Source organism: Eptesicus fuscus, chromosome 16, assembly GCF_027574615.1.
Source record: "Eptesicus fuscus isolate TK198812 chromosome 16, DD_ASM_mEF_20220401, whole genome shotgun sequence".
Lineage (NCBI taxonomy): Eukaryota > Metazoa > Chordata > Mammalia > Chiroptera > Vespertilionidae > Eptesicus > Eptesicus fuscus.
Genome location: NC_072488.1, coordinates 42,715,706 through 42,738,962, shown reverse-complemented (window position 1 = coordinate 42,738,962; position 23,257 = coordinate 42,715,706). Strand labels below are relative to the sequence as shown.

Below are 23,257 nucleotides of genomic sequence, written 5' to 3'. Positions count from 1 at the left end.
ATGGACATCGTGCCCGGCTTACTGGTCACTCCGAAGGCCGAGGTGCTGGAGGACCTGCTGCGGGAGCAGTTCGGGCCGCTGCCCCAGCTGGCCGCCATCTGCCGCCTCAAGCGGCTGCCCTCAGGCGGCTACTCGTCCACCGAGGACCTGCAGCTGGTGCTGGAGCGACGGCGCGTGGCCAACGCCAAGGAGCGCGAGAGGGTGAGCGCCCTGCCCCGCGCGGGTCCCCGAGGCCACCCGGGCTCGGCCTCCCCACAACCCGCACCAGGACAGGAATGACTTTCTCCCCTCCCCTCGCCTCGCCCCCATCCCCGCTACCCAGCTCCCACCACCTGGTCAGGCCGCAGTGCACCTATTCGCTGGCCATCCGTGACCCCCCCCCCGCCCCCCCCACACACACACCAGGAGCGTCGGCCCCCTGAGGGCCGGCTGTGTCCTCGCCTGGGTGCATGACCGCATGACCACCAGGGGCCTTGTTACCCTCCACCCTGGTCCAGCTGCTCACTCGCCGCCACTGAGATGGGCACCTCACGCGCCTACCCGCCTGGACTTGTGCTAACACGCCTGGGGAGCTGAGGAGGCCCGTGGCAACTTCAGAAATGTCTGCCCCTGGCAGATGCTTCTAAAAGCTTAGAGCACCCGAGTTTCGCTTAAATCTCACAACCGAGTGCTGGTGGGCGCTTGGGGTGCAGGGCTCTGGCCACCCCTTTTCCCTGTGCTCTGGGTCTCTGTCTCCAAGCACAAATGGGGTGAGTGGGGCCTAATGGAAGTTACTCTTTAAACAACCAAAACCAACAAACACCGCCCCACCTCCCACCCCCCAAGCCCAGTGTGCACCAGACTCCCAGTCAACCCCCTGCCAAAATAGAGAAAGGGCCCCTTTCCCAGTCAGGCGGGCTTCGTGCTAAATCACCAACCCGACCGGTCCTGTGGGCCGTCGTAAGAGCGGCATCTACTGGTAGCTTTTGGTATTTGTAATTAAACTCGGCCCCCCAACTTGTCAGATCAGGTCTCCTTTGGTTCAGTGCAGTCTGTAGGTTGGGTGGCAGCAGAAGAGGATCCTAGAGAGGGAAGGGTGAATGGGGGAGAGGCAGGGGCGCACATTTAAGCTGGGACTTGAGGAAGAAGTTCTGCTGGGGCCTGTTCCTGGGCACCCCGACGGCCGAGGTGCTGGAGGACCTGCTGTGGGAGCAGTTGGGGCCGCTGCCCCAGCCGGCCGCCATCTGCCCCTTAGAAATGTAGCGCTGGTGAATCAACTAGGAGCTTTGTCTGGGAAAGAGTGTGCAGAGAAAGTACCCAGGAAGAGTAAAAGACTTAAAGGAAAATTGGGAAACTTGCAAGAGTGGAGAAGCATGAATTCACCAGACACTGGACTCGTCATGAAAATAGCCCTGTGATCTGCTGTGATGATGTGGCCCTCAAACAAGATTCGGATCCAGTATTTTGCATTTTGTGGGGGCCTTCCCACCAGGAATTCTCGCTTTCTGTGGAGAATTCGTCCTGGTGTTAAATCCACTATTTTAAAACTAATCACCTTTATTCTTTATAATGATGCAATGAATATGCCTGGGAAATATAGAGATGATTATATAGGGAACAGAAACACACATAACACAAACATGATGTCTATGAACTATCATTCTCTGTGTACATGCTCCCAGTCTTTTTTTCCTAGTTATGTGTGTATATACAGTGTCCAAACAGTATATACACACTTTGATAGCTCAATTTTGAAAATGAAGTGCATTTTAATAAACACTGCCTTTGAAGTTACTCAAAGTGTATGTATACATTTTTGAGGGACACCCCATATATAATTTTCTCAAAGTTGTGACCATCTAGTACACATATTGAAGATATATTTGTATCTTTCTCACTTAACATTATCAAAAGCATTTCCTCATATCCCTAAGCATGCTTTCAAAGAGCAATTTTTAATGGCATAGACTGACCTAGAAATGGACCATAACTTATCCAGTCTCCTACTGTGGGACATGTGTGCCCTTTGCAACTTATTATGGTGCATAAATGTATGTCCATGCCTGCTCATTACTTTAGAATAAAATGCTAGATGTGGAATTACTGGGATACATACAGTTGAAACTTTTGACACAAGTTATCCAATTGTTTTCTAGAGAAGTTACCAATTTTTATCCCCTTTTACAAGATCATTCCCTTTTCCATCCTCAATACTGGGTATGATGAACAAACCAAAACAAAAATGTTACCAGCATGGCACATGAAAAATGGCACCTATTTCTGTTATAATTTGTAGTTCTTTGATTATTAAAGTTCAATATTTCATGTTTCCTGGTTATTTTATTCTATGGTGAATGGGCTATGTCCTTAGTCCACTTTGATGTGGGGTGGGAGAGGCTTGCTATGTGAGTGCATTGGCTTTATGGCATAGTAGGAGCCAGGTCTTTCAGGGCCCGTGTCCCCTAGGGGGATATTGTCCCACTTTCAGGCTTTGGAGCTGAGGAATTAGACCCTGAAGATTTGAGGGGAAGCGGGGAAAGGCATCTCATTCTGCCTTTCGAGTCTCACCAACATGCAGACTCTCTGGACTCTAACACTTACTCTAAGTCATCAATTCAGCTAGGCAAGAAGTTGAAGAGTTATAACAACAAAAACAAAACACTACAAGGTAGGTATTTTTCATTTTGCAGATAAGCAAACCAAGTGTTGGTGATATGAAGTATCCTAATACTCTTGTAAAGTGAAATGGTAGAGCTGGGCTTTAAATCCAGTTTTATGGAGTCAGAGCTTTTAGCCACTGCGCCTACTGCCTCTACGTTACAATGCAGTGGTTGTGTTCTCAGAGGAACAGAAAGGCATCGGGTGAACATAGACACTCCTAGCCTGTCCACCCAGAGTGCTGAGTTTATGTCGCTCCCCCTCCCCTTCCTGGCCAGGGACTACTGTCGGTGGAGTGGTGACTCTGTGGCATGTGCCTGCTTAGATGCCCCACCCAGACAAGAGAGCTGTGGAAGTGAGCCTTCAAAGCCCCCTTCTGTGGTTTGGGGGGGACGTCTGTACAAATTAGCTTCTCTGTTCTCACTGTGCCTTTTTGTTCTCCAGATAAAAAATCTCAACCGTGGGTTTTCCAAACTGAAGGCATTGGTGCCGTTTCTTCCTCAAAGCAGGAAGCCCAGCAAAGTTGATATTCTTAAAGGTGCAACTGAATACATACGAGTCCTCAGTGATGTTTTGGAAAGAGCCAAAGACTCTGAGGTAAGGGTTTAGGAAGGTAGAGCAATGAGATCTATCATTTGTTGAGCCCTTGTATGTGCCAGGCAATTTATGTATACATTCCAGTTAGTTTATAACAACCCTCTGAGTTATTTATGGTCCTCGTTTTACAGAGGAAAAACACAAAATACAGCTAAAGGCCACACGGTTAAGAAGTGTCAGGAGCAGGGATTGAGTGTATAAGTCTGTGTAAGATTTGGAGCCAAGTTCCTGACCACCTATATACCTTCTGTCACTGCCCAGGGCCCTGAGCTCCTAAATGCTGAATCTTTCATACGACCTTGACAGCTGGGTCATGAGAGAAGGCTCCCATAAACCCACACTGTGGTGGTGGCTTCTCTTCAGCAAGAAAAACATCAGGCCTAGCTGGTTTGGCTCAGTGGACAGAGCGTCAGCCTACGGACTGAAGGGTCCCAGGTTCGATTCCGGTCAAGGGCTCATGCCTGGGTTGCAGGCTTGATCCCCAGTGGGGGTGTGCAGGAGGCAGCTGATCAGTAATTCACATCATTGATGTTTCAATCTCTCTCTCCCTTTCCCTTCCTCTTTCTGAAATCAATAACAATATATTTTTTTAAAAAAAAGAAAAACATCGGACAGGACCCGTAAAGAAAGAGGCATTTCTATCCCAAAGGAGTCTCCCTTAGGAGAGGTCCTCCCTAAGGGACAACCCTGCTGGAGAGCACAGCAATAGTCTGCTGATACCAATCAAACGAACCTTCTTTGCAGTCTGTGAAGCACCATAACGTCACCACTGTTCTCAGAATGCATAGCTCAGAAGTGTCCATTAGGCGGTAGAAGATAGGGGTTGGTTTCATGGGCTCATTCCATGGAGAGGCAAACCTTGAAAGCCTGAGAATGCATTAGTCATCAGAGGAGGTAAAATATGAAGAGAGGAAAGGCCTTAGAAATGAGCCCTAAGTGACATCATTGAGAAGAGGGAGGAGCCATCAGAGTGAAGGTGGTAGGGAGGTAGTGGAGAAGCAAGATGGGTCCTAAAGTCAGGGTGGGGGAATCTTGAAAATCTGAGGGTGGGAAGTAGTGGGAGAAGCACAGAGAGCTCAGGAAAGGCAGCCAGGTGCAGCATTTGAGATGTGGGCTAGGAATGGCTGGAAGCCAGCTGGTAGGGGGTTGAGGGTGTGTTGTTGCTAAAAATCTGGAGTCTCAGCAGAGGGAAGTGGCAAACTTCAAGTCCATTCGACCTGGAAGTCTGAGACTGGAAAGAAAGGTTAAAAACAAAAGGGAGAAGAAAAGCTGTTAGAGCCAGCAAATGTCTTTTCCAAGGAGCAGAGGGACCATGTTTAGGGATAGAAGAGAAGGACAGATACTAGAGAAACAATCGTTCTAGAAACTTAGGGAAGAAATCACCAGGTGTATAATTGTACTTTTTGAGGTTTTTTCCCCCCTTGTGTACTAGACCTTCTTAGGTGATGACCGGAAGGACACATTCTGCAGTGGTGGGAATGATTGTCGTTCTGGCCAAATTGGATAGTTGGGTTTAGCGTGGCCATAGATTGCAGACATACAAGTGGCTGCCTTAGGTTTGTTTTTTTGTTTTGTTTTGGTTTTTTTTGTATGTTTATTGTGTAACAGAAGTGCTTAGTTTTGTGCTGTTTTCATTAAAGTACAGGATCTGTTCCACGTTGCTATAATATTTTAAGTGCAGTGGCCCATTACACAACATTTTTAGGTTATAGATGAACAAAATACAGTCCATTGAGCAATGATTTTTCTCTCCATAACTTAAGAATTGCCCTTATAACTTAAATGAAACATTATCCATTACAATTTTGAAATATATTGATTCAAATCTCCAAAGTCTGACTGTCACAGCGTTTGACAACTAAATATGATTTCTAGAAACAAAACCCAGATCATCAGAACTATATAAACAATACTTCTGAACCACATATATCCATGGCTAAAGAGCAATTGAGAAACAGCACTCAACATGCTAGCTGTGATGTGGGCTTGAAGAATGAGAAGGAAGGGCCCTGGGCAGATGGTGGCAGTGGTGAATCAGCATGCACTTGTCGCCAGAGCATGATGTCTACAACTGGAGTTACTCCCCAACCAGGAGTATGGTAAAGTCTTTCTTCTTAAATTGCAATATAGATGTAAAAAAAAAAATTTCAAAATGCTTCCCTTGAGGTGTGTGGTATTTTTATGATGAACCATTATTGAAACAAGATCATTTCGTGAAAGCACCTAGGTTGGGAGATGGAGTTTGCTAGGTGGGAAGATCTATTATTCTGTCCCCAAATTAACTGGTAAGCAGCCCCAGGGGAAGCCAACTCCTCCAGAACCACTTATCATAGACTAAGCTTATTTTTTTATGACCCTAAATAATATATCAAAAGGTTTTCTGGACTCTGAGGTCTCTAGAAAAAGAAATAAGTACTAGATTGCCATACATAAAGCTGCATGGTCATAGCATATACAAACATTTACACACACGCACACTCATGTGTGCACACCACGCAAACACTTAAAAAGATTGGCCTTGTTATAAGGCAGCATTTTCTAAGGAATAACAAAGGAGTTTATTGTAACAGCCCTTATTGTTCTCCCAAGCTAGAAGCCACTCGAAATAGCCTGCTTCTCCAAGTCTAGGAAGTGGACTTTTGGTCCTTGCTGTGTCTCAGTGTTACACTAATGAGACCCCTTACTCCATCCGATGACACGATTGCTGTTGGAATATGGGAATATTCCCAAAAGGCTTGTGGGAATCTAGAATTAAATGAACTGTACCAAGCAAGTTGCTTAGTCTGATATAAGGGAAAAAGGGCTGTGGAGTCACAAGTGATGGTTGGTGATGGGAGGCCATTTCGAATAGAAGTTGAGTGCAGGTTTTAGAGATAGAATGCTGAGCTTCAAACCCTGGTTCTACCACTTGCTAGCTGAGTGACCTTGGGTGACCTTCTGAATCTGAATCTCCCCAGTCCTCAGTTTGCTCATCTGTAGAATGGGAAGGATAATTGTACCTACCCTGTATGTAAGGTAACTGTGAGGTTCAAATGGCATCATGTCAGTGAAGTGTCTAGCACAGTACCTGGCATGTCAGTGTTCAATTGGACATACATTATTAAGACTGCTTGATGCAACATGAGCAATCACATTGATTGGTGAGCAATCAGCATTGATTGGTGAGCAATCAACAATGAGCCACAGGCACTTTAGCTCTGTTTGTAGCAAGTGTTCAGGGTTTTCTCATGTGCTTCTCACCAATGCTCCACTCAGGCTTGAGGTCTTACAGGCTTCCTGCTGACTGGCTGGCCTTGGTTACCATTTCTGATTTGATTACTCTTTTCTAAGTACTCCATTTGTGCTCATGCTTCGTCTAGATTTTCAATTTCTGGGCCATTTGAGATATAAACCTTCCCTTGCCAGTCAACCCTTAGGAGACAGAATTCCTGTTGCTACTACATGAGCTGACAGCTAATGACTGAGAATGAAAGAAAAGAAGGTAGATATGACCTGAACTGAAACTTGAACCTGGCTATCTAAGTTAATAGCTGTAATGCTTCCACAAATGTAAGTTTTAGTATGTACTAGATAGTAAGGCTAGAATCTTACTTGCATTTAATCCCCACTGATGTTTATCAGGTGGGCATCACCATGCCATTCTCATGGTGAGCTAACGGACTGTTCATTTCTGCCAGTCCTGTTGGGCCTCGTAGCAGAGCAAGCCTATGTTGGTGACACCAGCAGCAAGGATGTGGGAGACCCATGTCTTCCAAGGATAAGTGATCCTGGAGATAGGCCATTTCTAGTAAATTGATTTAAAGTAGGGATTAACTTTTTCTAGTAGGAAACAAAAGTCCTGATTGAAAATTTCTTTTAAAAGGGGAACAAGACACTTCATTTTTAGTCTTTTAGCTAACCAAGTTTCATTGGAAGAGTATGCTAATCCTATATAATAAAAGGCTAATATGCTAAGTGTCCAGTTGTCCAGTCGTCCGTTCAACCAATCAAAGCATAATATGCTAATGATATGCTAAGGCCGCTCAACCACTTGCTGTGATGTGCACTGACCACCAGGGGGCAGGTGCTCAATGCAGGAGCTGCCCCCTGGTGGTCAGTGCACTCCCACAGCTGGAGTGCTGCTCAGCCAGAAGCCAGGCTCACCACTGGGGAGTGGTGGTGGGAGAGGCCATGGCAGGAGCTAAGGAGCAGTGAGCCAAGCAGTAAGGAGCAAGCAGGCAGGCAGTTAGGTACTGGATTGCAAGAGGGATGTAAACAATGGTGGTTTATTCAACATCTTGCCACCCAGCAATGCCCAATCCCCAAACAGCAAAATCTTACACCTGCAAGTCCAATTCTAAATGAGCCTCGTCTGGACCTTGACATGAATCCCTATCCCCACCCCAGCCAGATGCTGTGGCTTCACCTGCTCCAAGCAGTAAGGAGCAAGCAGACGGGCAGTTAGGTACTGGATTCCAATCAGGCCTAAACTAGCAGTTGGACATCCCCTAAGGGGTCCCAGATTGCAAGAGGTGCGCGGGTTGGGTTGAGGAACCCTCCTAACCCCCCCCCCCTCACACACACACAAATTTCATGTATCGGGCCTCTCGTTCTTAGAATAAACAAAGAATACATTTTAGATTTTTAATATATGCATATAACTTCTGTCAAGTGTGCTTTCTAAGGCCTGAATATAGAGAGTCATTTTTTTTTTTCCAGAAGTGTTTTAGGATTTCATCAGGTTTGTCAAGGGTTTCTTATTCTTTGATGTTCAAATCATTTTTAAAAGTAAAAAGATTTATTCTGAAACAGGAATCCACTTTTAGAAAACTTGCAAGGACAGTACAAAGAATGTTTTTCCTGACCCATTTAAAAGTACGTTGCCAACCTGATGTCCCATTTAGCCCTTCTTGCCCTTGGAGAGGATTTGAGGAGTGGACTCCTGATGCTGGCAGAGATGGTCATATTTTGGGATTTGGGGATGTGTCTGAACAGGCTATGCAAGATCAGCAACATTCCTGAGAGGCAAAATTCCAAACGAAGTACCTAAGATCTGCTGATGGTAGGAATGGAGATTAATTTCTCAGGCGAGGGTAGGTTCACTTGGGGGACTGAATCAGCAAGTATGTGTGTGGATGGAGAGGGCTGTGGGCCAGGTGAAGCCACAGCATCTGGCCGGGGTGGGGATAGGGATGCATGTCACGGTCCAGACGAGGCTCATTTAGAATTGGACTTGCAGGTGTAAGATTTTGCTGTTTGGGGACTGGGCATTGCTGGGTGGCAAGATGTTGAATAAACCACCATTGTTTACTCCTTCTGTTTGTCATGCGTAGCTATGATGTGGGCATTTCACATTACGCAAGACCCTGAATTTCGTTCAGAGTGGCCTGTGATCCTGTGGAGGTTGTGTCCCTGTACAAAGGCCACCTTCAGTGTTGGGAGAGATGCCAATTGTGCTGGGTTAGAGGAGCTCTGGAAAGAGATATATGGATAAACATGGTGTCTATGATGAGGCCCGGATGTGTCCCCACCACCCACTCCTAAACCTTGGCCTGTCTTGGCAGCAGCCCTGGGAAAGAGTTTCTCGGAGAAGGAAGCCTGTGTGGGTGGTAGATTTCTACTACTTCCTCGGCAGGCTGTGGTAATCTCTGGGTGAAAGCAATCACTGCAGACATTTCTTCTAATGGCATTTTAAGCTCTGAAACGAGTTGGGATTAATTTATAATCACCCAGGGAAAGCCCGGAAGCATCTATCTTCTGTCTTCCCTCTCACATCCCCCCAGGTAGTGGCTGTGTGTTTTAGCAAAAACCCTAACCATAGCAGTGGGGTGGGCCTAGGCTTTTCCTTGGGAAGCACTTTTGTCTGCCCCGCCCCCGTATTCACTGGTAGCCTAGGGGCCATTTTCTGATACGTTTAGCCAACAGAGTATTTAAAAAACTGAACTTCCTTTTTGATGGGGTGGGTGTTCTCTGGTTTGTGGGTCCCCACCACCCCTTATTACTTCACCAGTTTAGGCCTTTAACTTTGCAGCCCCAGACCAAGGGCACTGAGGTTCAGAGGGAAGGCTGTGCCAGTGGCTGCATTTGGCTCTAGGGTGTTGTTTTGTCTTCTGAACGTTGGGCACTGAGGGGTTGGTACTGTGATGATACGGATGCTGGTCGTCCTCTCTGGAACATTGGAAGCGTGAGATTTGGGACATGCAGGACGGGATCCATCTGACTCTGGAGTGATTCTGGTGGAGGATTCCTGATGTTTAGACAAATCTGATTAAGATTTTTAAAAAGTTAGAGGATAGACAAATTTCTATTTCTTTGCAAAAATAAGAGAGGGAGTTTGTTGGAACTCTAATTTTTCTATGAGGACAAAAAAGTCGAATCAATCATGGAAATGGGTTTTTGTCTGTTGTGTGTGCATGCATGTTTATGTGTGTGAAGTGTGTTTGGCAAGAACTCTACCTGGTTTGTGCTCCTAACCCCGTCAGTGAGCATAATTTGAGAAGGCCAATACTTTTTTTTTTTTTTAATTTCTCTGACGTGTAATGGCCCTTGATCTATTCTGGATAACCCAGGATTAGAATAAGGGGAAAAGGTGGAAGGACACATTGACCTCCCTCAAGTACTAGCTTAGGCGGTCTGAGCATTTGGTTTTCTGCTAACCCAAAGCGCTGTCTGTCCAAGGAAGGCCAGCCTCTACCTTTGAGGGAAACTTCCATCCAATTCTTGCGATTCTCCTCTATTGCTGCCACCCATCCCAACCCCAAGCCTTGACTGAGTGGCTGGAGGAAAAGTACATTGGACAATATGTCAAATTATCCAGCGACACACCCAAAAACAAGAGTGCACCTGCCTTATTAAAGGAGTTGAGCAGCAAGCTGGGTTTCTGTTCCTCAGACCACGCTCTTCTTGATCCTGTAATGCATTGACTTAGATGAGGCCAACAGACTTTTCTTTTTAATGAACTGTGAGAATCAGACAACATTAATAAAATTTAAGTTTTCATATTCTAATACTTAAATATTACCTTTTTTGGAAATTTCCAGGAAACTCTTAAGAAAAAAAAAAAAACAAAGACAATGACATATAATATACTAGACCATAGGCAGGTAAGATTAAATTACCCTTTAACCCTTCAAGTAAACACAATATTACATGAATTTGTCTCTTAGGTTTAAAACCTCTTAGATATATAAAAACTTTTAAAATAAAATGTGTAAAGCTAAATTTGAACTCAAGAAAAGAAAGCTTGATCACATGTATAGTAAAAAGGCTTAAGGTCAGGGGAAAAAAGTTATTGATACTTATGTTGTGCCAGACACTGTTCCTGGAAGATTGTACCTAATAGCCTATTAAGTTTTGTAACCAACTTGTGATGTACAGACAATTATATCCATTTTACATGTCAGGAAACTAAGTGACAGAAGTTTAAGTAAGTTGTCCAATATTCATCGAGTCAGTGGGATGTGGGAAATAGTGTTAAATCCTTTAACAGCCTTTCATTCTAATAAAACTCACCCTGGAAATGTGAATGAGAGGGGACTAGGAAATAAATAAGAACTTTAACCTGAGTTAAAGCATTTGGTATTTTATTATCCACAATGACACACATCTAAGTACCGATATACAAACTGCCTGACCATCATCTGAGTGAGTTTATGTTTTTAGTCATGCATTTGTTTTTTCTTCAAGTTGAGATTTCAGAAAATTGAGAAGATACAAAATGATCTTAGTAAAACCGCTGATGGAAATATTCTAAAATGCTTTCAAATATTTTTTTCTATACAACTGAGTTAAGAAATGATCATGGGGTAGATAACATTGTGTGTTCTGTTTTTCCTTATTCTACCATTGGCATGTTTAGAGGTTTATATATGGTCTTTATTACAAGTTTTAATGGCTCATTAAATTGGACAGTTTTCTAATGGACAGACATTTGTTTTCAGGTTTTTGTTCTCATAAACATGGCAAATAACCAAATGTGTTCCACTCTTTCTGTATTTTTTTAAAGGATCGATTCCCAGAAGTAGAACTCCTGAGCCACGGTAGGTACAATCTATGTCTTGATGCATGGTGCTAATTTATAATACTATCATCTGTGTCAGAGTGCTGAATTCATATCCTTGCCAACAGTGGGAGCTATTAAAATGATAGAATTTTAGTGGGTAAAAATGATGTCTTTAAATTCAAACTTCTTAGGTTACTAATGAAATGAACAAGTTTTTAGACATTTCTTTTGTGACCTGCCTGTTCTTATCTTTAGCATTTACAGTAAACTCTCGTCTGTGTTTCAGGTTCCAAATATGAAAAGTGAAAAAAACTGGTGCAGGCCTATATTCTGCAGACAAATAAATGCAGTTTTGGAGTCTTTAAAGTTTTTTTTTTTGTGTGTGATAATTCAAAGTTTACAATTACCCTGTAAATGGCCTTTCTTGTTACAAATCTACTCAACTGTGCTTTCTCCTTAATTTCATGCTTTGCAGAAAAAGGCTGCAGGGCCTTCAGCCTTCATTCTTATTCTCCAACCCCTCCAGTGGTCTCTGTCCTCATCTCTCAGGTCCTACACCTAATACCTTTCATTCCATCTGTTTCCATTACCTGAGAAATAAGTGACTGTTACCTTTCCTGGGAAAATTAACCTTTAAGAGGAATACAAATTACAGCTTGCAAATGTGGAGTTGTAACTATTAGCCAATGGGAGTGAGAATCTTCTGGGTTATCTCAATACCTAGCTAAGGCCATATGGCACCTTTGTGCAAGTTGGACACCCATGCACTTTGAGCATAGAGGCAGTCTTCATTTTTATAACAGTTCCTCAAAAAGTATGCTGGGCTCTGTCCTCCATATTCTCCTATGTTAGCTTTCCTCACAACTGTCCTAATAGGTAGCCATGATGATCCCTGTTTGACCGATGGGCAAACAGAGGCACAAAACATGTATTAGTTAGCTTGGGCTGCTATGAAAATAATACCATAGCCTGAGTGGCTTAAACAACAAATTTATTTCTCAAAGTTCTGGAGACTGGGAAATCTAAGACCAAGGACTAGGAGGTTTGGTTTCTGGATAGCAGACAGCTGCCTTCTCTCTGTGGCTTCCCATAGTAGAGAGCTAGTGTGAGTGAGCAAGCTCTGGTCTCTCTTCCTCTTCTTATAAGGACACTGATTCTATGGGATTAAGGTCCCACCCTTAGAACCTCATTTAACCTTAATGGTTTCCAAGTAGTCACATTGGGGGTTAGGGCTTCAACATATGAATTTGGGGAGGGGGGCGGGGGACACAATTCAGTCCATAGCATTCTGCCTCTAATTCCCCAAACTCATGTTCTTACAACATGAAAAATACATTCATTCCATTGCAACAGCCCCAGAAGTCTTAACTCATTCCAGCATCAACTCTAAAGTCTGAGGTCCAAAGTCTCATCTAAGAATATCACTGTGGGTACGACTCTGGGTGTGATTCATCCAGAGGCAAACTCCTCTCCAGCTGTGACCCTGGGAAAGCAGACAAGCTATGTGTTTCCAAATGCAATGGTGAAAATGCATAGGATAGGCATTCCCATTCCAAAAGGGGAATAGGAAAGAATAAAGGATGATGGGTCCCATGCAGGCCTCAAAACTAGCAAGGCAAGTTCCATTAGATCTTATGACTTCACAATAACCCTCTTTGGCTCAATATCCCACCTTCTAGGAGCCCTGGGTTGGCAGCATCACTCCCTTCCTACTCCCCCGCTACCCCTCGTCTCCCCCCGCCCCCCCCCTCACACACACACACACATACACACAGAGCTCTTTGCAGTGATGGCCCTGCTCTCTGAAACCTGGAGGAGATAGACCTGCCTCCTGGGCCTGTGGTCGAGTGGCAATCCTGATGATCTCTGAATTACCTCCTTGAAGAGTAGTGCATGTAAAGTTTACAACCAGATAATTCTATGGTCTGGTTCTGTAGAATCCAGGAAGTCCAACACCTGCCTTCATCCTGTCCTGTTTTCTCTGTCCCCTTTAGTTCAAACTGACAGTGTCTTAGCTGGTATAATCCCATCTCCATTCCTGGTTTCTTTTGAGATGGCTGAGAGTGGGGTCTTCAGGAGATCTAGACTTAAAATTTATCATTGTTCTTGCTCTGAAAGCATTCTCTCTCCCGCATCTCTTGTCTTTTTTTTTTTCAGAGAGGAAGGGAGAGGGGGAGAGAGATAGAAACATCAACGATGAGAATCATTGATCAGCTGTCTCCTGCACATCCCACACTGGGGATAGAGCCTGAAATCTGGGCATGTGCCCTGACCTGGAATAAAACTATGACCTTCTAGTTCATAGGTTGATGCTCAACCATTGAGTGATGCTGGCTGGGCCCCATCTCCTGTCTTAAATTGGATTCCCCTAAAAGTAGGCCATGATTTATAGATAACTTGAGGAAAGGAAACATCAACAGGGGTGTGGGAAAGTGATGCCGGGAAGGAAGCAGCCTATGAAAGATGCATGACTGAGCAGGTTGCTGCTGTGGGCAGCTGAGGCTCAGTCCTATGAAGGCACATGCCCCAGATGTGTCCTTCCAACACCTTGGATCATGGACCCAGGCTCTTTATCCATGGACTCCTGATGGTCATTGGTTGAGAGCTGACCCCCTAGAGCAGTGGTCGGCAAACTCATTAGTCAACAGAGCCAAATATCAATAGTACAATGATTGAAATTTCATTTGAGAGCCCAATTTTTTAAACTTAAACTTCTTCTAACGCCACTTCTTCAAAATAGACTCGTCCAGGCCATGGTATTTTGTGGAAGAGCCACACTCAAGGAGCCAAAGAGCCGCATGTGGCTCGCGAGCCTCGGTTTGCCGATCACTGCCCTAGAGTGTCAGTTCCTTTGGCACACCCCGGGGAAAGCCGTAGATAAGTATGGCTGGGCCTGGCGAGTGCTAAGACACTCTATTATCTACTGCTGTGTAACAAATTACCACAAACTTAGCAACTTAAAACAACACATTTATTTTCTCAATTTCTATCGGGCAGGACTTGAGCCTGAGCATGGTTTGGTTGGATCCTCTCCTTCAAGGTCTCTCTCAAGCAGAAATCAAGGTGGCAGTCTGGGCTGGGGTCTCAGCTGAAAGCTTGGCTGGGGAAGGATCTAGCCAGATGTCACCCTCAGTTCCTTGACACTTAAGTTTTCCTAACATGGTTATTTGCTTAAAGCATTCAAGCCAAGAAAGCAATCAAGAGAGTCTGCTAGCAAGGTCAAGAATCTTCTGTAGCACAATCACAAGTGACATCCCATCCCCTTTGCTGTATTCTATTAGGAGCAAGTCACGGACCCTGCCAGCACCTAAGAGAAGGGAATTACACAGGGCATGAACATCAAGAGGCGGGAACACTGTGGGTGTCTGTTACACTGCCATCTTCTCTCTTTACAAATTATTGCTGGCCAGAAACAGTTTTGTAAAGAGATTAGGAATAATTTTATTGCAAATCAGTCAGAAAATCTGATTTTAAATTGGCCACTGGAGGCTAGCCAAATGTGGTTTTCTGGGTCTGACATGGAGTCTCCGATGCTGTCCTGCCCCTAGTTAAAAGCCAAGCAGTGGGGACTCCGAATACCAGGGATCTTCCCAGCACAGTCGGTGGAGCCAACTATAGTGATAGTTTCTTTCATTGGGTTTCAGAGTGAGTTCAGACTTGAATGAGAGAGAACTTCAGGAACATCAACTAAAACTCCATCTAGGCAATTAATATGGAAATTAATATAATGAAGTCTTGTTTTCTGCCTGGCACTTGAACGATTCCTGAAGGCACAGGATGGTGCTACTCTTCCCAGCACTCAGAATATTCAGAAGTTGTATTCAGATGGCATCTGGGAGAAGCTGGCGGGGGGGGGGGGGGGGTGGTATATTTTATTTTTTAGACTCTATTGGCTAGAGGAGCAGAATAACTTTTTGGGGAAAGGGGAGTATTTTGGCCTTATCAACTTTATCAGCGTTTTGAACTAGTTTGGCTTTTAAAAGTCAGTATTTTGTCTCCTCCAAGAGGCCATGTGTGGGGTAGTGATTAGGGCTCATAAACTCTGAAGCCATAGTACTTGAGTTTGAATCCTGGCTCAGCCACCCACTAGTTGTGCAACCTTGGGCAAGTTACCTAACCTCTCTGTGCCTCAGTCTCTTCATCTATAAAACGGGGCAGTCATAGTACCACCCTCAGAAGAGTAAGTGAATAAAAATGCATGCAAAGCCCTGAGAACAGTGGCAGGAGCCAACAAGAGTTTGCTATTATTAGTTTGGAAATGAAATTGTACACCGGGAAAATACATTTTTGAGTGATGGAAATTTATGAAACCTGCTATTTGTGGACTAAACAAAAATTCCCTACTCCCTTTTTGGGGTTTTATTTTCAGAAAAGGGCCCACCATACCTGTGATTTGGGGGCTCTGGTGAAGGGGTTCCTGACTCCCCAGATATTATCAGTCCATGACGATAATGCACAGCTAACTAAAACGTGTCAATAAATACATCTCTTCCTGGTTCTGGCCAGACAGACTTGGGGTCCTGGTGGGTGAGTTGCTTGTAATTCTAGCAGATTTTGACATGAGAATGGGGAGAGAGCTTGTGGACTTAGTGATTCTGAAGATGAAATGAGAATGAGTGAGCAGCTCTGAGAGGAGAAGGAGTAGAGACTGGTGGATGGAGGAATTGGAGGAGCTAGAGCAGAAAGACACAGTTTACTCTGGTATCTGAAATGGAATGCCTGCCAGTTGTTCTAGGGTTGCTGTGCCAGTCTCTCTCTCTCTCTCTCTCTCTCTCTCTCTCTCTCTCTCTCTCTCTCTCTCTCTCTCTCTCTCATCAGCAGGAGCTTGCATAGAGTGTTAGCATACAAAGGAATCACTAGGGATGCTTGTCACTAATACCGATTCCTGGGCTCACCTCCAGTGATTCTGATTCTGCAGCAGCACTTTGGGGGAGTCTGGTGATTTTTGTGGGGGTGTCTAACGACTGTGGTATCCCAGAACCCAGAAGGAGCAGAGGGACCTTGCTGGGGGCAGTGACCACGGGCTTTTCTGGAAGTTGAACTTGCCCTGAAATCACATTTTTAGAAACACTTGCAGTGAATGTTGATTTAGGGGAGCTTTGGGGAGCTGGTGGCGATTATTGGGGTCTAAAGTCCCAAGCTGCCACTTGATGTCCCTACTCTCTGAGAAATACTGCCAGGAGCACTAGAAATGTGAGACGCCTTTTAAGTGCTGTCATTATACAGAGGAAGACAATAAGGCCCAGAGAGGTTCAGTGACTTTATTGAAGTCACACAGCTAGTTAATGGCAGGTTTGAGACTGTGACCCAGTATGCTGGTTCTCCATCCAGTTCCCCATTCACTAAATACCTGTTTCCTCTGGGGTGGGGTGGGGAGCGAGGGAAGAAGAGGAGGTAGTGAGAACTGGAGGGAGCTGGGCCCATAGCCTGAGAGCTGGGTAGGGCAACAATTTTGTTCTCTTCAGAAACAGTCCGACTTAGGATAGGGATCATTTCGGCCTGGGATTCAAATGGCCAGACAATTGCTATTACGATCATTAGTAGTGTTATCTTCTGAAGGCAAGATGTCCCTCCTAGACAAGAAACAGTCCAAGTGTAAGACTTTTTTTCTTTTTTTTTTTTTTCTAAATCCCAGGGAGGTGTGCTCTCAGGGAGCTCCCGTTTCAGATTTTCCTCCTAGTAACAACATCCTCCTCTTGGCTCTTGGCTGTTGGGGCAGTTGGTGGTGTGGGTGCGGACGTGGGCAGAGGCCCGGCGGCAGGACTGCGGCAGCGCGGGCGGGGGCACTGCGGGCGGGGGCACTGCAGCACCGCAGCCCGGCGGCCGGGCCGGGCCCGCGGGAGGGGGCGCTGTGGGCACCGCCAGGCGTCCTTTTGTCAGCGCGCCCCGCCGGAGAGCTCGCCTTTCCTCCCAGCCGCGTGCGGGGAAGGGATTTAATTCTGGTGGCGGGGCTGCGAGGGACGGGCGGGAGCGAGCGCCTTTTGTCAGGGAGCGGCGGCCTCTATTGTCGGCAGCCGCCGGTGACGCCAGAAGCGGCATTGCTGGTGGGACTCCAGGCCGGCGGCCCTGACGGCGCGGGGCTGCAGGATGGCGAGAAAAGGCTGCTCTGCACATTAGCCGGGTGCGTTTATTAAGCAGACCCAAAAGAAAAAAAAGAAAAAAAAACCCCAACGAAACAAAACAGAAACCACAGCCTACGGTGGAAGCCCAGAGATGGATGCAAAGCCGTGCAGAAGGTAAGCCCGCCTCGGGAAGGGGCGCCGCGGCGCGCCTGGGTTCGGCGGACGTCAGTGGGATCTGAGCCCCTTCAGCATCCTTCCACCCCGACTGGTCCAGCCCGGCGAGCGGCCAGGGAGCGCGTCTGCGGCGCCGCGCTCCCCCGCGGCTGTGTTTTACGCCTCAAGGTGTCTGTTGATGATGTAACATCGGAGGCTCTTTGGAAAGCGGGGCTGCCGGGCGCCGGCCTCTGCGCGGGGACTGTCGGACCTGCGGGTCCTGAGCACGGCGCCTGACAGGTGGGGCTTCCTTCTGCGCAGGGCGGGCCCCTCCTTCCCCTTCCCGCTCGGCCGCCACCCTCCCCGGGTAGCCTTGCGGGGCTCTCGGAGGGGCTGGGCGCCGCACGCCTCCGCTGCGGGGAGCAGGTGGGGCGTCGGCGGCCGCCTGCATTTGGAGCAGGGGGGGCTGGCGAGAGAGTGGGTGCCCGTGGGCTTGGCTTTTTATGCGCCCCCCCGGAGGTCTTGCCGGTCTGCTCATCTCTCAGCTTCCATCTTCCCTCGCCTCTCCTCCCTCCTGCACCCTGGTGGAGGCCACCCTGGGTCCGGAGGGCGGGGGACCAGCGTCTGCTTGTTTTGAAATCTCCACCAGAGCCTACCTGGTGTTGGGGGGAGGTTGGGAGGGGCAGACTGCTTTAGGATGCTGATCCGGCACTGGGGTCTAGCCTATTGTCCTGCCTTTACTCCCCCTTCCTTTTCTTCTCTAATCACCCCCCCCCCCAAAAAAAAAAAATGGAAGGGGAAGAGAAAGAAAAAGCACCAGCCCACACCCTATCAAACTCTTTTTTTTAAATTGTCATTTATCTGTGACACATGATTATTACCCGTCTGTTTCTTTACACCCACTCTTCCCTCCTCTAGCAGTTTGTCATCTAAAATTCAACTGACTCAAAGGAGCCTTATAAAGACCAGAAATCAAATCTCAGTTTCCAAAAATGCACATTTTGTGTTCTGTGAGTCACCTTAAAGGAGGGGAGCAAAGGATCGGAGGGGGCGGACGCCCCTCCTTTCAGCTTTGGCATGTGGGTCCAGCTGGGATACCGGAGATATTTACCTTGGGCAGTGAGGGGTGTCCTCGGGAATGGGGTTTGAACATGATGTTTCGTTGTAAGGGGGAAATCGTGGGTCAGCATTTGAAGTGGAAGTACTTTAAATGGATACGACGAGAGAAGGTGACGGAAGTTTCAGCCTTGCAGCCGTCTGCCCACTAGCAAATGAATACTAAATGTTGGAGATTTTTTAAAAAGGGGGTTAGGCCACTTCATGTGCTCACTGTATAATGTTGTACCTTCATTCCGAAACGTGACCAGACATTTCTCATTGCCTGTGGACCTGGATCTTGCCCAAAGCCCCACCCCAATAGGGCGCAGTGAAAGGAAACTTCTCAGTATTAGTATGCTGTCAGTCCATCTTGGAGCACCACTAACAATAAATCATTCTTTGATCCAAAATCCATAACATTTCTGTAGCAAGCCCTGTGTTCTTTCTTCTCCACCAAATTGCTTAGCCCTGTTAAGAAATGTACTTGTCACAAGCACACTGCACAACATGGCCTGAGAGGACACACCACATGTAGTTTCTAGGCTGGGGCTGAATTTGCTTTAAATAGTAGTATAATGCTGGAATTAGCAAACCTCCGCTGTTCTTAAGAGTTCACAGGTGATAAATGTGCTTGTTGGCAGAGTTTAATGTTAAGATTTTAAATATATATATATAAAGGCTTTGGTAAATATAGTTATTACCTTGTTCCACAAGGGATTTAAGACAGTTTACAGGAATTCATAAAACATAAACTAAGAAGTAGATGGGAAAGAAAACCAGGAAACTAAGGGTAGAGACATAAAATGGTGTTAAGAATGAGACGAAGACAAAAGTACAAGCATAAGACCCTCTATACCTTTCATGAGGGGGAAACAAACCCAGCTGTCCATTTTGTAGTAGCTGATGCATAAAGGGAAATTGACCAGCCCATGTCTTGTGTTTTGTTTATTTTTTGACTCATTCACTCACTTGTTCACTCAACAAACATTCCACGTTCTGTAAGACACAGACATGGTCTCTGCCCTGATGGCACTTACAGACAAATGCAAGAAAGAGACATTCATGATAAATCTCTCCAATAAATATGCAATTACATACTGTGTTAAGAGCTGTGCAGGAAAAATACAAACACAAAACATCACAATGCCAGAACAAAAACACAAAATAACAACAAAATAACAATTTTTTTTTCAAATGTGATACAGTGTTTGGAATGATCTTCAATCATGTCTCTGTCAAACACAGGGTGGGTTGCCTTCAGCTGTGTTTTCATAGTGTCCCTCCATGTGAGCTCATGGTACCACACCAGGGTCAGGCCCCTAAGGCTCTGAGGATATATGTCTTTTGAGGGATCTGTGTCTTCTCTAAAAGTAGTGGTTTCATTTCAATGATAGTCTTACATAATGAATAATAAAAATGTGTTCTGGGTCATCTTGACGGCCACCCCCAAACCAATGCTGGGCCTGACCCTCGGTATCTTCCCTTGTGAGCCAGGTCCCCGCACAGATGAGGAGGGGAATGGAAACGGGGCATGTGGAGAGAGAGAGGTGAGCCTGCGTAGGGCACAGGCTTGCCAAACTCAAAAGAACTGTTCCTGGCGACCACTGCTGCACTGGCAAGGAAAACAGCTCTCCTGCCAGATCCGCCCGCATATGGACAGTGTCTCAGCAATTTATTAGCAGCAGGTGTTGCAGTAAAAAAATGAAAAAGTTACTGCTGCTGGTTTCAGCACTAATTGGATTAGATCTCTGTTTAATGCAGAGTTAGTAACCCTCTGATAATCCAAAGCAATGACATAGGTAATTTGGTGCAATGGTTAAGTGGAGCCAGACTGCCTGACTTCAGATCCACTTCTCTACTTACTAGCTGTGAGACTTTGGGCGAGTTAGTCAACCTCTCTGTCCCTCAGTTTCTTCTTATGATAATATGTGGATAAATATGTGGTATTGATTTCATATGATATTGTGAGGATTAGAGGTATTACATGTGAGAGGCTTGGAGCATATAGCAAGGTTCAACAAATGTTAGAGATGATTACTATTTTTATTAGTATGAAATGGCACCTCATTTATGTAGTCACTCCAGGATGGTTTTGATAGTATCCTCTTAAATTAGACACATTTTTGATGTTACTAATATTGTTTTGCACAGCATGCTTATGTGTTGTCTGCATTTGGATTGTTGAAGTCAAAATCCAGAAAATGATAACATGTAGTAAGTTGACCTGAGGCTACATCTTTCTATTGTTAAACCCCAAATGGTGTTGCAGTGAATTCATTTTATTAATTTGACATTTTAAAGTTTGATAGTTGTATTTATTTACATCTTTGTTTTGCCATTTTAGCTATGTAAAAGCTATAAAGTATAAGTATTTAGAACTGGCCTTTATGAGTGTAATATTTAAGTTACATTTTAATAAAAGTGAATCAGGGCAAGCCTTGGCCCATAAGAAAATTTTTTCTTTCAAAGGGATTTCGATGCAGTTTTTTGGCATCTTGAACTGTGTACCAGGCCGTAACTAAGATTCTTGGAATATAAATTTGAATATCTAGAAGAGAAACTGCAGCCCCAATAATTGACTCCATGTACCTTGACTGCCATAGTTGTAGCCTGGAAAGATTTTAAGTCAGTAATACCCAAACCTGCCTCTGTCTTCAGCAAGATAAACTACCCATGAAAGGTTAGCCAATCTTATGAGGAGGAAAGAAAACTCTCTTCTCTGTGTAGTACAATGCTTAGTTGTATGGATTAAAACACGTTTATTGATTTTATTCAAATCTACTTAAAATTTTTCTTTGTATCTCAGTGATCTAAGATTATAAGATATATATTAGTCTCCCATTATAATAGTGGTTTTGGTAGATTTTAATATATACCTATCATAGACATAAACATATGTACGTCACACAGACATTTATATTTGATTGCCCAGGACTGATGGGTTTCCTGGGAATGAGGGACTTGCAGTACTAAAACCAAGACAGTGCCAGGCAAAGCAAGATCAAGACAGATCCATTCTAGTTTCAGAAGACAGGGCGAGAACAATGGGCCCAGATTCTTTAAGGACTCTCTGGAAGATATGGTACAGATGGTGCCAACCAACATCAGCCAACCCACGATTCAACAAGGATCCCTCCTGGGCAGGAGCAAGGATGCTCTCCCAGTTGAGTCCTAGACTATTCCTCAGGCTCACTGCACCAGGCCTGGATGGGTTGTGGCATGACTGGTGGGGACAGGAAAGGGGAGGGCTCTAGGAACTCTATCAGCACCTCCACCTTGAGTGTCTGGACCCCCAATCTGAACATGTGCTAAGGGAGCCCCCAGGAAAGTAGGGCTTTAACATAGCCAGCTTCAAGTCACGTCATTTCTGATTACCCCAACAGTTGTAGCTAAAAATAAAGATACATGAATACATAAATAAATGCCGCTTGCCCAGCAGTAAACATTCCTAATGTATTTGATATGATGCAGGACCTCACCCCCAGTAGCCCAGGCAGGACCGAGAAGCCAGGGAGTTTAGGATGTGGTTGCCAGAAAACCAGTTTCAGGGCTCCGGGTGATATCTGGCATGGTCTTTTCTAGGCCCAGCCTTGAAGTGGCTGGAAAAACTTACCAAGACAAAGTAGCAAATCCCTCTGGCTTCTGTGAGTGGCAGCTCTAAGGACCATTTGACACGCTGCAGCCCATCCACACATACATACTGATTGGAGCAGGCATGGACCTGTGAGGACTTGGAATCTTTGGTCAATCAGACCCAATAGGGGAGGAGAACAGGGTGAGGAGACTAAAAAAAATGACACACACACACCCCAACCAACACCAGACATGAGGGGAAACTTCCCTGGCCGATTTAGAGAAGAAGCCACTGGCTCCCTTGCGCTGGCCACAGTGATTCCAGTTCTAGCAGGTTCCATGGGCCCAGAGACTTTGGTGCCTATGTTGATGAGGCCGCCCTCTATCCTGTCTGGGGCAGTTTCCCTGGGTTTCTGTCTCTCACAGCCAGGCTACTGCTGGCTGGAACTCCGGATTGTTCCAGAGCCTCCCCCTTCTCCTCTGACATGGAGCCCGACCTCCCTCCATCCATCCACAGCAGCCCTTCCTAAACAAACATTGAATCTCCTCATTCCTCTGCCCTCAGGATAAAGCCCAAACTCCTTACCTACCTCTACTGCTCACATCATCCTTCCTCTCATTCTACCCGATAGATACACTGCTTTTTGGACATTAATTACACCTCCCTCCCCCCCCCCCCCCCCGCCCGCCCGCCGCCTTCCCCGTCAGCCTCCACACCTTTCACAGGCTCTTTTCTTCACCTTATACTCCCTCCTCCCACTTCTTGTCGGCAAGTTGGTCCTTCAAAAAAGCTCACCAAATAGATAGACTGCTGGCAAGCCTAATTAAGATTTAAAATTTTTTAACAATACTAGAAAGGATATGTGGAACAAAGGAAAGGGGAGAAGAAGAGATTTTAAATCGTAAGAACACTATGCATTGTTGTATCCTAACATATGTGAAAATCTTGAGCAAATGGACCATTTTCACAGAAAAGCTGAACTGCCAATATTTACTCCAGAAATCAAATATCATGTTCCTGGATGGGAGAATTGATGTTGCAAAGACATCGACGCCTCACGGATTCTGCGGTGGGGATGGCTGCCTTCCTGGTGACCGAGTGATGCAGATTTGTTCCCATTTTCATGGTCCTTTGATCCTGTTCTGTGGCACTTTG

General features: G+C 45.6%; 2 protein-coding genes across 2 annotated transcripts in view; both read left to right on the top strand.

Moving 5' to 3' along the window:
• On the top strand, nucleotides 1-11,521 carry FIGLA (folliculogenesis specific bHLH transcription factor). The gene is given in 6 exon segments (XM_028154555.2): nucleotides 1-201; nucleotides 3,082-3,234; nucleotides 5,110-5,311; nucleotides 5,314-5,333; nucleotides 11,219-11,252; nucleotides 11,502-11,521. Coding segments are annotated over 6 exon segments (630 nt in total).
• A 5,590-nt stretch (nucleotides 11,522-17,111) lies between these two features.
• Nucleotides 17,112-23,257, top strand: part of ADD2 (adducin 2) — a 93,709-nt gene continuing 87,563 nt past the window's right edge. The window contains exon 1 of the mRNA XM_054727965.1: nucleotides 17,112-17,451. The gene's annotated coding sequence lies outside the window, so the exon portion shown is untranslated. The remainder of the gene's footprint in view (nucleotides 17,452-23,257) is intronic.